The sequence below is a fragment of the Poecilia latipinna genome, unplaced genomic scaffold, assembly GCF_001443285.1.
Source record: "Poecilia latipinna isolate Pla-1442-1.1 unplaced genomic scaffold, P_latipinna-1.0 Scaffold322, whole genome shotgun sequence".
In the NCBI taxonomy this organism is placed as follows: Eukaryota; Metazoa; Chordata; class Actinopteri; order Cyprinodontiformes; family Poeciliidae; genus Poecilia; species Poecilia latipinna.
Window position 1 is genome coordinate 118,771 of NW_015112938.1, and position 13,698 is coordinate 132,468.

General features: G+C 37.5%; 1 protein-coding gene across 1 annotated transcript; it reads right to left on the reverse strand.

Annotated features, from left to right (window-relative positions):
* Nucleotides 1-4,443: 4,443 nt before the first annotated feature.
* On the reverse strand, nt 4,444-9,707 carry LOC106949061 (LIM/homeobox protein Lhx1-like). The gene is made up of 5 exons (XM_015035056.1): nt 8,979-9,707; nt 8,189-8,409; nt 7,787-8,061; nt 5,892-6,048; nt 4,444-5,755 (listed from the first exon to the last, which is right to left on the reverse strand). Exons 1-5 carry the CDS (start codon nt 9,146-9,148, stop codon nt 5,367-5,369), a joined length of 1,212 nt encoding a protein of 403 aa, XP_014890542.1. The 5' UTR covers nt 9,149-9,707; the 3' UTR covers nt 4,444-5,366.
* Between the last annotated feature and the right edge of the window lie 3,991 nt (nt 9,708-13,698).

Below are 13,698 nucleotides of genomic sequence, written 5' to 3' on the forward strand. Positions count from 1 at the left end.
AAGATTGAGCACACAAGAAGAATAAATCTTCCTGTTGAATGTTAAGGAATCTCAACGTGTGTGTCTCGTCTTTCTCATACCACAGGTCAGTAAAAATGCGTTGTATACACATTAGTTTCTTGGAAGAATCGGGCCTCTCATATAAATCGAATCTCAACTAATGAGTCGCGAAGTTCGCTTTGTAATTGTTATGGTGTACAAAAACGAGACTTGTTCATGAAGGCTAATGGGAGCTAATGCTAGCGGGGCTCTACACGTATGTGAGCTAGCTGAGGAGCTAGCTGAAGGACAGCGGAGTTCATTTGAACTTGTATTTTGCAGTTTTTGAGAGAGTTCTCACTCAAAGGACATTGTTCTGGTTTCTTTATTTTATTTTATGTGATTGGTTTTATGGGTATGTTGAAAACCTTGATAAACTATATCTTTGTGTTAAACTGACTACCGAGGCATAGTATTAAAGAAGCATTGCGCCTTTTTCAGTTTGATATTGAGAGAATAGTTGTCTATGCAAGATGTAAAATATTATTGTTCTACTGAAACAATGGATATTGTTAAAAGCTAAAATGCTTAAATGTTAATATAATTTTTATATTTTATTTTGATAGTTAAATACAAAAGGTCTCAGAAAAGAAGACAAGGTATTGAATTTAAAGCACTAACTACAAAACTAATATGGTTTAGAGAAGTAAAAGCTATTTGTGAATTAATTTGGTAAATTTATAGAATTCATAATGCCAAATAGAGCATGTTAAAAGAATGATTGTTTGGTTTAAAGATATATTGAAGTCATTTCTGATGTATTGAAGTTAATGGTTCTCTACCTGAAGTATGCGATATTTGAAGTATGTGATGCCTGAAGTATGCGATATTTGAAGTATGTTGTATATGAAGTGTGTTTATAACACAGAAGAAGAATAAATCTGCCGGTTGAATGTGAAGGAAGCTCAACTTGTGTGTCTCGTCTTTCTCATACCACAGCATCACATGTTGAGGGAAGATCATCTTTTACATTACCCTCAGCCATCCAAGGTTGCAGGGTAACAGAATGAAAGTAACAGCTGGTTCCACAAATGATCAGCTCAGAGGTTCTGTGTACAAACGCACACATTTTATTAGATTTTTTTTTTTTTTTAACTGCAAAACATCACCTATCAGTTTTATTCTACTTTATCATGCACCACTTTGTGTAAAATCCCAATAAAATTAACTTCTGTTTGGACAATGAAACATAAATGTTGCCTGAATATTTCATGTGTCCACTGTGTAAATAATTGCTCCCATAAACGTTTGGGCCGGTGAATAAGATGGACGTCATCCTCTTCAGGTCGGGGAAACTGTGCTAAAGTGACAGAATAGCAGAGGGAGGTGTGGGCTACAACCCAGATTCCTGCACCTTCGTCCTGCTCTTTCACCCCATTACACACAATGTAGCAGAATAGCTTCCCCCCACACACATACACATAAACATAAACAAGTACATGCTTGGGTGCAAATGAGAAAAGCATAGTCTCTCCCTGGGTTGTCTCTTTGTCTTATAGCTAGGTGATTCAGTTGATAAAAGTAGAAAAAAAACATCTAATGAAGCCGCAAATGTTTCAGAGAACTGGTTTTATGTAGATGTGAGGGATCTCTCTCTCTGTTTGCTGCTTAAGGCAAACCTATAAGAAGAAAGGGCATAAATTGCTAATTTCATGGATTAGCGGTGACAATGCTTGCAATCACGTTATCTGTCGGGCAAAACTGGGATCTGTGTGTCAGTTCACATCGCTGCCGTGGAAAAATCACAATCTCATCAACATAAGGTGGAGCAAGCGTCCCAAACATCCCTAAAAATAAAAATAAATACCAAGCGATGGGAATCTTAACAAGCCAAAGCAAGGCTGCTTTTTCCCTCAGCGAGTGGCTAGTCAGCATCTGTGGTTGAAATCTGCTCCCGGGTCTCGCAGATTAAACACCAGCAGAAGAGACAGTAGGTGGGGAACACATAATTCTGTCCTCTTCAACTTTAATCAGGAGTACACTGACGTGCCGCGGCCCCCCCTCCATGTCTCTCATAATAATAGGCCGCTAAAAATTCAGGAGGCAGGCTCCACATCAATCACTCGCCAGATTTGAGTCCAATGCAATAAATATGTAAATGAGCAGAAGCCAATGTCTCATAGCTTTGAGATCTGCACAAGGAAGGGCGGGGAGGGAGAAAGGGGCGGGAGGGGGGGCTAGAAGGGAAAACTGTATTAATTGCCCGTGGCCAGAGGAATCCTATTACTGTGGGCATTGATTATAAAATTGTACATGTGAATGATTTTCATGCAGAAAGTGGCTGGCCGAGCCTAGGGCAAGAAGTGTAGACGGAGTTGAACTGGATTGGATTGTGTAAAAAAAAAAAAAAAAAAGGAAAAAATTAAAGGGAAACAGTCACAACAAAAAAGGCCAAATATAAGTTGAAGTAAGATTTAGATTAAGGAATGAAAAGGATCTGGCTCCAATTACAGAGAAGGAATTATTCCGCTATGACTTGCTCCATTGTGCCGTCTTCTAGAAACCGGTTACGCCCGCAAACTAAGGATTCCGGCATTGTGGGTATCCTTCTACAAAAGTAGCTCTAGTAAAAACTGAGCCAGGTCTGCAGGCTTCCTTGCTCTCACGCATCTTTTCAGCTCTGCCCAGACTTTTTCTCATGGAAGTGAGATCATGTCTTTGAAACGGGCACTCCGAAATGTCAACCAAATTTGGTGTTTTGCTTAAAATTTCAGTCCATACGGAAACTACAAGCTAGAACTTCCTGTCTGATGTTGTGACATCAGACAGGAATCTGAATAATCTGAATAACGTTTCCGCGTTATTTTGTGAAGTGCACTAGTCTCTTTTGCAGCAAAGGACCCACACAATGTGATGAATGCTGTTGGGATGGTGTTTTAAGGCTTACAAGCTTCCCTCATTGTACCAATTGGTCATTATGGCCAAACACTTAAATTTTAGTTCAATTAGAGCACAGGGAATGTCTCCCAAAGGGAAGGAATTTACCCTTGTGTGTATTTGCAAATGGTAATCTGCTTTTTTATGTTGCTTTAGTAATGATGGCTTCTTCTTTTCAAGTTATTTCACAGTGGCAAAGCCACTCTCTTACCACTTCTTGCCAACGTTGTAGTTTGTTTTCACTCCAAAAAATAAAAAAACAAACACTAACCTTAGAACTTAGAAGATCTCTCCTTGCTGAACAGTACGGTACTGAATATTCTCGTACTCTTGACTTTTACATATATCTGTTTGAAAACATCTTAGGAAAATTGTACTCCAGTCTTGTGGAGATCCACAGTTCTCTTCCTGATGTCTTGACTGATTTATTTTGTCTATGAAATTATGTCACACAAGAAAACAGTTTGTTTGATTTGTTGCCTTGAAATACATCCACAGATGCTGAGATCCTTTTTGGGTTTCAGACACTTGGTCTTATGTAATTTCAACCAAACATTGGGACAAAAAACTGCACATCATTTTATTGAGTTAGAAGCTAGACTAAAATATCTTTTTTAAATCTGCTTTTTCTTAATGCCTCATGTGGGTTTATGCATTGTTTGCTTTTGTATCTTAAAAGGTGTTGCATAAATGAAATTTTACTTATTTTCTTACTGTCTTGTAAAGACGAATCATTCTTTACAGACCTCCACAATGTGATTAGACTTCACTGAACCTTTGCGACAAGATCGAATAACAAATAGTAAAATAGCACTATATATTAATATTCATGACTTCAGTTCACATCAGAGAACAAGATGGCGAATTTAAAATTATTCATCACCAAGCATAACCGCTGGTATTTTAACCACTGAGTACAATCAAAAAGGATTATTTTTTTTCTGTTCGGTACAGTGAGGTACCAAACAGAAGTATAGGAATTTTAGCAATTTAATTGTTGGAGAAAACAAAATCTTCTTAGAATTGTGAAAACAGCTAACATTGTATAATCAAAGACAGATTAGAGATTTTGACCAGTTCCAGTACCATAGTAGTTTCAGTATGAAGCGTTAGGGCTAACACTAACCCTACATGAATTGGGCTATCCCAAGAGTATTAATGTGTCATATCATCAAAATATGACATGACCTTATACATCTTTATGATAAAATTAATGCCAATTATTGTGGTGCTCAAATTGACCAGTAGCTTGCAAACTTTTTACATATAATCAATAAGGAATAAGCTAGTCCAGTAGTAGGGGAAACTTGTGGTTGTACAAAAGAAGTCCATGAAACCAGCTGTTTTTATTTTAATCAATTTTTTAAAAAAAGCCTCTTTTAATTGCTTACTTGTTTGTTTTTTAGACAGTTTGTTGAAACTATGCGCTGAAACGGCTAGAAGTGCAGGACCGGATCCATGTCAGTCTTAATCTGTTTCTCCGACCGAAAGACAACATTTCACTGAAATCAGACACTCGAGCAAGCAGAGCTTTCAGAAAACCATTTACTGTTCTGTAGGTAGGCTACAATATTTCTTCATAACTCCACTTACAGCTGGACTCATGTCCAAGCCAAATCATCGTTCTTCACCAATATAAAATCATCAGACTTACAAAGATATCATTCTGAAGGCAGACATGTAAAGACGTTACAAAAAAACCAAATCTGATCACAGTCCTGAGAGACGTACTGTATTGATCTATTGGACGTCACAGTCATAGTTTGTGATTTGTCACTAAATGATAAAATCCTATTGTACATCAATACAAAGAGACAAAGTTCTGTGAATCAGTTTGTATAAAACATATACAGTACATCATGCATGTTCATGTCAGAATCTCAGACAAGTACATCTCAGAGTAGACAGTGCTGCAAAAGACTCCAAGATGGTCATGTAAAATAATATTCTAAAACTTCTTTATCCATCAACTGAAGACAAAGTGCAATGTAAACAAAGGGAATAGAAGCGCTTCACATCTTTCTCTCAACACAAATATCACATTTATTTATTTGAACATGGATTTGAAGGTTTGTCGCAGGTTTTGTAGGTTCAGCCAGTCTCACCCGACACCCTTTGGGTGTCCTTTAAAACCGCCAGACTGACTTGGTAAAACTGAATTTTGATAAGGTTGAATTACAAGATTGCTTTTATGGTGACTGTTGCTGCCCAACTTCTGAAACTAACTAAAGTTCCCTGTAGTTGCTTTTGCTTATTGCTTGGTCTGTGAGGCCTGGAACTTGAGAAATGCTGGCAGACGTTCACATTTAAACTTTTTAATATGTGTCTTGTTTCCCCCTCTCACTCCCCCTCCCCCCCCAAAAAAAGAAAAAGAAAGAAAGTGCCTTAATAAATAAATAAATAAATAAATAAATAAATAAATAAATAAAGTGTGCTTTGTTTTAACTGGATTACCAGGCGGTGCCTTCACTCAGTTCCGAGGACGGCTGTGACAGCTGGTTTGTGTATCCATTGTCGCTGAGAGACACGGCCGTGAACGGCGTGCCGGGCCCGCACATCTCGCTGGAGATGCTGTGAATGGAGCCGGGCCCGCTGGGCTCCGGGCTGGGCGAGTCCGCGGGGTGGTGCGACGCGCCGTCCGAGAAGCACTGCACGTCTGCGCCGCAGTGGTGCTGCCCCACTCCTGCGTGTTGGTGGTGGTCCATGGCTCCTAACGGGGTGCCGGCGGGGACAGTCGAGGGCACAAAGCCCAAGTCTGCGGGGGTCTGAGCCTGGGACGAAGGGGGGCCTTGGAAGTATTCGTAATTCCCACCTGGGCCGTAGTATTCGCTCGGATAATCTGCGTTTGGGAGAGGTGGGATTAGCGCATGGATCGCATCAAAACACAGAGAAAAACAATTTGGAAACGGTTTTTTTTTTTTTTTTTTTAAACTTATGACGTTTTATCAAATACATGATTCCGTCGAGCATCTGACCTCCATAATAAGAGAAATGGCCAAGCTCTCCTGGTTCCAGTCTCTCTCCTAGAGATCTCATTCTCCTCGGACTCCGGAAAAACACGTGTCTCCGTGCGCTCAGCGCGCTCAGCTGCTTCATGCGTCGCTCTTTGGACCTCCGGTTTTGGAACCAAACCTCAAGGAGACACGAACGAACACTTTTAATTAGAGAATATAGAAGAATGAATAAAATAGGTAGATACTCTTTCATTGATATCAAACGAAAAGGCTGTTTAATTTGATATCAAGAATCTATTGTGAAATCTTAAAATAACAGACAAAACAAAACAGAAAATATTAAATGAGGAAGTAGTAGAAAAAAACATGCAGGTTTCTTGTTGGTGAAAACTCGCATTCTTGAGGCTTTTAAATATTAGCCATTCAACAACTGCTTAAATGTTATCCAAGCAAGTTAATTACAAAAGGTAATGTTAAATAAAGTGTAATTTGCAATTTATATATATATATATATATATGTCACATTTAGATTAGAGTTTAGGTTGAGATTTTGGCTCAGTCAACAATTTCTCATTTGTTGTGTGAAGGTCCATTAGAGACTGATGAAGAAGAATTTCACTAATACAACTTACTGTAAAAATGTGGACACATTTTATTCGTTTTATTGATGTTTCTGAACAGAAGCTTTGGAAGTTGAACAATTTAAAAAATATTATTTTACTGAACCGAGGCTGCTCAGCTCTAACTAATTATTGTGATGATTTTGTTTATCTGGTTTTTGAAAACTAAACAAACCCAACCCAACAGCTAGGAGGTCAAGCTTGCTAACAAGTTTGACATCAACTTCAGCGCTGTCACTAAACAAGCTAAAGCTTAATAAGAATTGTGTTCCAACAAATGTAATGTCTCAGCCACGTCTCATAGCAGTTATCTGACTTTATGGAGTGGATAAAATTCACTATAATGCATAAATATACTGTTCTCACTGATATCTGTTGAAAACAACACAGAACAAATTAAACAACAGACTTCAGGAACACTCTTCTTTAACTATTTAGTAAACCTTGGTAGAATTTAGGCATTATAATATCAACTAATTATAATTGGTTTATTAATATTATTTTTACAATTTGAATGATTGATATTAAAAACTGTAAAAAAAAAAAAAGAAATATACAGTGTGATGTGTTAATATGAATGGTATTATGAATGGATATAAGAGTTCCATAAAAACTAATGACTGCCATCAGACTTAAAAAAGTTATTTTGATAGAAACAAGAATAATGACGTTTGTGTGACTTTGCATAAAGTCAGACTTACAAGCTGGGATTCTTAGCAGCTCTTGTCATTGACTGTAACATCAGTGGATAGATTTCAAACCTTCACTTCAGTAACATTTAAGCCTTAATCACAAACCAATTCTTATTTTTGGTTTCTTTTAAATAGTGAAGAACAGCCAAAATCTAAATAATTATTATTCATTTGCTTGTTCATTTGATCACAAGCTTACATAATCACAACTCAGACGTGTATGTATTTCTTAGAAAACTATGCCAATTAAAATATGCAAATTGCTTCTCGGATCTTATTGGTTGAATTCTAACAGTTTGTTTTATGAGTGTTGGAGAGAAAGAGATAAGCCAAGAATATTGTGAAGTATTTTGATTGGGGGGGAGGGGGGACGAAATAAAGGAAAAGCTGCAGAATGCAGAAATAATAATAATAATAAAAAAAACAACAACAAACAAAAAAACAAATAAAGGCCAGCACTATGATGTTTAATCTAGTTTGAACCCAAATACTCTTCCGAACTTTGTCACACCAAACTCTGGGTTTTTAGACAACTTTATTTATTTATTTATTTATTTATTTAATGATTCCTGCTGTTATCCCGAGAGCATGGCCGCCTCCTCACCTGGATCACCCTCATGTTGAGGCCGGTCTCCCGGGACAGCTGCTCCCGGATGTGCCTGGTGGGCTTCGGCGTGGCCGCGAACGCAGCCTTCAGCGTCTCCAGCTGCTTGGCCTTGATGGTGGTCCGGGGCCCGCGCCGCTTGCCGACGGCGCTCTGCTCGTCGTTGTCGTTGCCGCACGCCTCCTTGTCGGACGCGTGTCCGCCCTCCGAGTCCTTCCCGTCGTCCTGCGGGTCCTGCGAGTCCGGTGAGAGGCTCGGGTCGCTGCACGTCGTGACTGTCCGGAAAGGGAACAGTTATAGGAGTGGATATGGATTGGGCAGTAAAATATTTATAACAAAATTATATTCATCAAAAACAAACAAACAAACAAAAAACAATAAGGTTCGATTCGATGAGTTCACCTGACAGGAGGATCGTGTCCTTCCCGTTGTTGTTCTGGTAGTCCTCCTTGCAGACAAACTTGAACTCGTCCAGGATGTACAGCTCCTCTCCGGTGGACAGCTGCTTGTTACACATCATGCAGGTGAAACAGTTGAGGTGAAACACTTTGCTTTTGGCCCTGCGGACAAGATCACTGGGCAAAATCCCCTGTGAGCAACCTCCACACTTGGTCCCAAATCTCCTGTTCAGGAAAGATAAGGGAATAAATAATAATCATGAAAAAAAAGGAAGAAGGGAAAAAAAAAACAGGACAAAGTTTCAGTAGACTAACTTCATCAATAAATATGAATATATAAATAAACATTTTTAATAATCATAACCGAAAGCTCAAATAGCCTTAGTTTTTCCAACAATATGGTAAAACTATATTTAGTTGCATTTAGTTATATGAGCACAATAATTGTCAGGCCCAATGTTTATTAAAATTTCCACTCGATTCTTATCAGAAAACAACATTCAAACAAATAATAATAATAATAATAATAATAATAATAATAATAATAATAATAATAATAAATGCTGAAAAAAGTATAAAGCATTGTGATACAGTATTTTCCAATCACTTATCCATTTAATCAACTTTTCACTTTTTTTAGTTTATTGGGGGAAATTCTCAATTGTCTAATGTTTCAGTTTATCTAAAAAAATAATAAATCTAAATAAATCTAAAAAAAAAAAGTAAAACAAAAGAAAAAAAATGCCTTTCCTTCTTCTTGAATTGAAGAAATCAACGTGTTGGAGGAGGCTTACCTAAAGAAGTCATTCTTACAATACAATCTCCCATCCCTAGAGAAGCACTTCTCTGTCAGACTACATTTGCATTCGCAGCACTGGACACACTTGATGTGCCACGGTCTGTCCAAAACTTTGAGCAGGAACCTGTCCAGAATAGGTTTCTCACAGTCGGCACAGTGTAGCATTGTCCCGGTCCAGCTGATTAGAATTTCACTAGTTGTGTCCTCCCGACACCCCCCGCACTCCTCCCGCAACAATCTTCGATCGTCCGAGTGTTCTGATGTCGGATCAGGGAAATCCACTGGGTCCAAGCTGCTCTGAAAGACCAGGCTACATCACCATCCGTTTGCGGGGCTCCTGTAATCCACATCCAGACATCGGCTCCAAACGAAACATGGTTTGCATCACGTATAAAGAAGCATTTCTGTGATCAAATTGTTTATTGGGAATCAAAGTGGGCCCGGCAGGATCTTCCAGTGTTTGCCATTGTATCGAAAAGCACAGGGAAGAGGTTGAATTAAAAACAATAGTGATAAAAGGTGACAAGATATCCCCAGTGTCGTCTGTAGACGAGATAAATAATGTTGAGCAGCAGTCGGAGCGCTTTGCCTCGTCGTTTGTGCTCCGCTTTTTCTCTGATGAGCTCTGAGCCTGAGAGGAAGGCTGTAATGAGCTCACCTTGTGCCGCTCAGCCTATTGCCTAAAAAGGAACAGCCTACGTCATCACCGCGAGAAACCTATGAGGAGTCATTTCTGTTTTTGTTTCACCCCAACACTTCATTACAACAAATAAAAACATAGTGATAATACTACAAAATTGCCCGTAGTCTTAAAAAAAAAGTAAAAAAAAAAAAAAAAATAAAAAAATAAGTCTAGATGAGTTACACTATAAAAATAAATTTTTATTATTTTCAAATATTTGACATTTTAGTAAATATATATATATATATTAGTTTGTAAATATAATGTTTATTAAAAGATTAAAAAAAAAACATAACCTACTTCATATACTTCTCGCCTAAATCGAGCAGATGTTTATTTAGCCAGGTGTTAGCTTAATTCATTAAGTGTCCAAGAGAGCAAAGTGAGCAAAGTAAGGTTAATATGTTTACGTGGGAGGTGTTATGAATAAAAAAAATAGTAAAAAGTTAATAAAACTTATTAGTTTTTTTTTTTTTTTTGGTTGTGAACGTTTGTGTGTTGGGGTAGAAATCTAAGTTTGTAACCAGCCTTAGCAATAGCTCTAATGCTAAACTTAAACTTGTCAACCTTGAGACAGTCATTTCCAATAAACAGCACAAGTTAGCTGTGGCTAATTGTCCGGTAAGCTGTTCACATGTCAGCTCGTTATAACAAATTCAAAACGTTTGCATCATCTTTAATTGTTTAAAGATGATGTCAGAGTTGCTAATAAGCAGCTTCTTAATCCTAAAGTTTAGCTGTGATTGTCAGGAAAACAGTTCACGTGCCACCTTATGACTATTTCAGTAGCCTGCTATTTTCACAAATAAGTTCTTGCTATGTACACACGCACTACTAGTTAAATAAAATCCAGTAGTCTGTTTTAAAAATAATACTCGTAAACTTCGATTTTATAGCTTTTCTTCTGGCTGAGGGAACTCTAGTTTTAGAAACATTATTATTATTTTTGTTCATGTAAATGTTAGTTTTAGAAACAATAATAATTTCATCCTGAGAGTCAATGATGATGTCATGAATATGCTCTCCTTGGAAAAGAGCCTGGAAGTGGTGGCAGCTGACTGATGATCAGCAGGTCTGTTGTCCCTTCAGCCTAGGAGAGGACAGATAGATTAATGTTGTGGTCTGGCATTATTCTTCATTTCTCTGAAAGGACGAGATTCACTAATGGTTATAATCTGAGGCGATAGGCCGTCTCTTATAGATCTTATCGGATCATGTTGGTGCACATGGGGACGCAGATAGCGCACTTCCCCCTCCCAGGCTCCCAGCTCTGTTCGACTCCGATAGCTGCAGGTCCCGGCAGGCAGCAGGGGGAACTGTGGGGAAATTAAAAAGCCCGAATGCGAAATGTTTTTTTTTTTTTTTTTTTTTTGAGTTAAAAACAGAAAACAGATAAGATAGTTATAGCTTTTCCCTGATATTTTAAAATGTTTTTTGTTTTGTTTTGTTTATCCATATCACTTTCGTGTTGATCATTTTGGCGCAGAAACAGATTGCAGAATAACATTTGTTCCAGGATCTCCAGTCCCATTTTCTGCCTAAAAGTATTTCAATTACAACATTCTATTGTTTTAATCTGTTTACGTCCATTAATTAGAACCTTGTCAGTTGGATAAAGAGATGTTGATTCACTCTAAACTCAAATATTTGAACATAATAGTCATGAAACACACTGAAAACACAGCTTAAAACAAAGTACAACATTTTGAATTAACACAGGAATTTGATTGTCAACTTAATAGTTTTTGGAATCAATATTACTCTTATTATTTATATCAATATGTTCCCTGCCAATCATGCACCACAGACAGCAACTCTGAAATTTAGCCTTTAAAAAAAAAAAAATAAAAAAAAATAAATAAAAGATAAGGCTGTTGATTATTCAGAAATTTTAATTAGACTGCACTCTTTCATCAATTTATTTATATATCCATTCATTCATTTATGAGACTGACAGAAATATCAGTTGTCTGTCTCATTGCAGGAAGAACAGTTTTTCACATTCATTTTAAGAATGCGTTATCATAATGCTCAACTGATCAGACTTGTTTGATAAAGAAGAAAAGTTGAACAATGTTGAAAAAGAAAAAAAAAGGAGCTGTTGCTTGAAATCTTTTCGTATTTCTTCACAGCAGAATAAACCAGGTATTTTTTTTTTTAATCCTAAGAAAGACGATATGCATGTTATTAGTAGCCTTTTCTCTGCTCTGGATAAGAGATCTTATAGTGGGGTTTCACATTCAAGCTTGCTCAGCTCTTTTTAATCAGTGTCTGATAAGACATCAGGGTATAAGAAAATCACAGCACACAAAAAACCCAGATCCAACTAAATCTCTCTTAGCTCCATTGTGTTTGGAAACCTACTTGGAGATATCGCATGTGACGACAATAAAAAAAAAAAAAAAGAAGCTAAAGTGAGAAACTTATTCCACACAAAGCACACAAGTTGGACCTCCTTGATGAGTAAACGTGTGTCTCAGCAAAGCCCCACCCTCCTCACACCAAAAAGGCCTCTTTGCAGTGCTGGAATCTGGCAGGGTGTGCACTGTTTGTTTTGGAATGAAAAGAGGCACGTCATTAGTGTTTGTTAATTGCAGCTAATTGGCCCTAACGAGCTGAACAAGACCACCCACTGGGATCAGTCACACAAATAAATTGTAGAAAACAAAATTAATTACTAGATGCTAATTAAAGTCAATTAAAACTGATTAGGCAGGAGTGGGATGGGAAAGTTATAGAGAGCAGGAAAAATACCTGGCAGCGCACAATATGGCATGACAAGTGTGTCTGGCAGCATCGGGAGAGACTCGCTGTGAAACACGGTGGCTTCACTTCCTCTCATAGATACACACTCGGCGGAGCTGATTCCTTTGTTCAAACAAAACACAAACAAAACACTTAACCATCTGGCTTGAACAACAACTTGATGATGGAAATACAAAGGAAAAATGTTGATCTAACACACTGAGACGTCCAAATTTTTCACATTTTTCATTTATTGATTTTTTTACAAATAAAAATTCTCAGTATTTCTTTGGGGACAATGTTTGAGTAAGAGAATTATTCACTAATCCTTCTTCTTTCTCCCCTCTTTGTTTTCAGTCACACTGTTTCTTTCCTGTTTCATCTTCCCACTACTCCCTTGGCCGTGTTTGGGACTTTTTCATTGGAAATCAGTACATTTCTTCTTTCATCCTACCCTTTAAATATGTGGATTATGGGAGTGCCATGTTGTGTAGGACAGCCCACACAATACTTGTTCTCAGCTGCAAACTTCACCTTTGGCATGTCATGTGGGGATTGTGTGCAAAATGATAGCATAGGAGTTTCTTTCTCCTCATCTGAACAGATTATTTTCCCAGTATTTCTCAGTATTGTACTAGCTTCCATAAGTTCAACATGTATTTTCTTCATCAGTGGGGTCCTGTGCAGTGAGTGTTTGTTTGATTGCGTTACTTCGTGTTTTCATGGGAATCCCTGTACCTTATATTTCCAGAATTTCCTGGAGCATCTTGCGAGTGTTCCGTGGTTCTTGCATAACTCTTTTGATAATTTTTTTGACCCCTCTGTCAACCATTTTATGAAAGTCACTTTGTCATGACTTGTTAATAGTGAAATTACTGCTGCATATGTGCTGACTGGAATATTCAGAAGTTTAGAAATGTAAAAGTTGTAATCATTGCCCTATTAGTAACATTAATTTTTTTGTGAAGGTTGTTGGCTTTTACCAATCTCACCACTTTGTGCAGTACTGTGGTAATGAGAAACCTTACCGGTAATTAGTTATTATGAAATCTGAAATTGATTTGCATGTATCAGCACATATGCTTTCTAAACACAAACACATTTAGAAACATTTCCTAACTTTCTTTGCCATCGTACATATCATTTTCTGGATGTGTTCAATACTTTCCCCCAGTATCATATAATTTATTTAACCCAAACTTCATTTGTGGAGTAATCTGATTAAATTTCCTTGCATGTTTGGATTACTGGTCCCTTTTGAAATATTTTAAACAAGAAAAATTGTGAA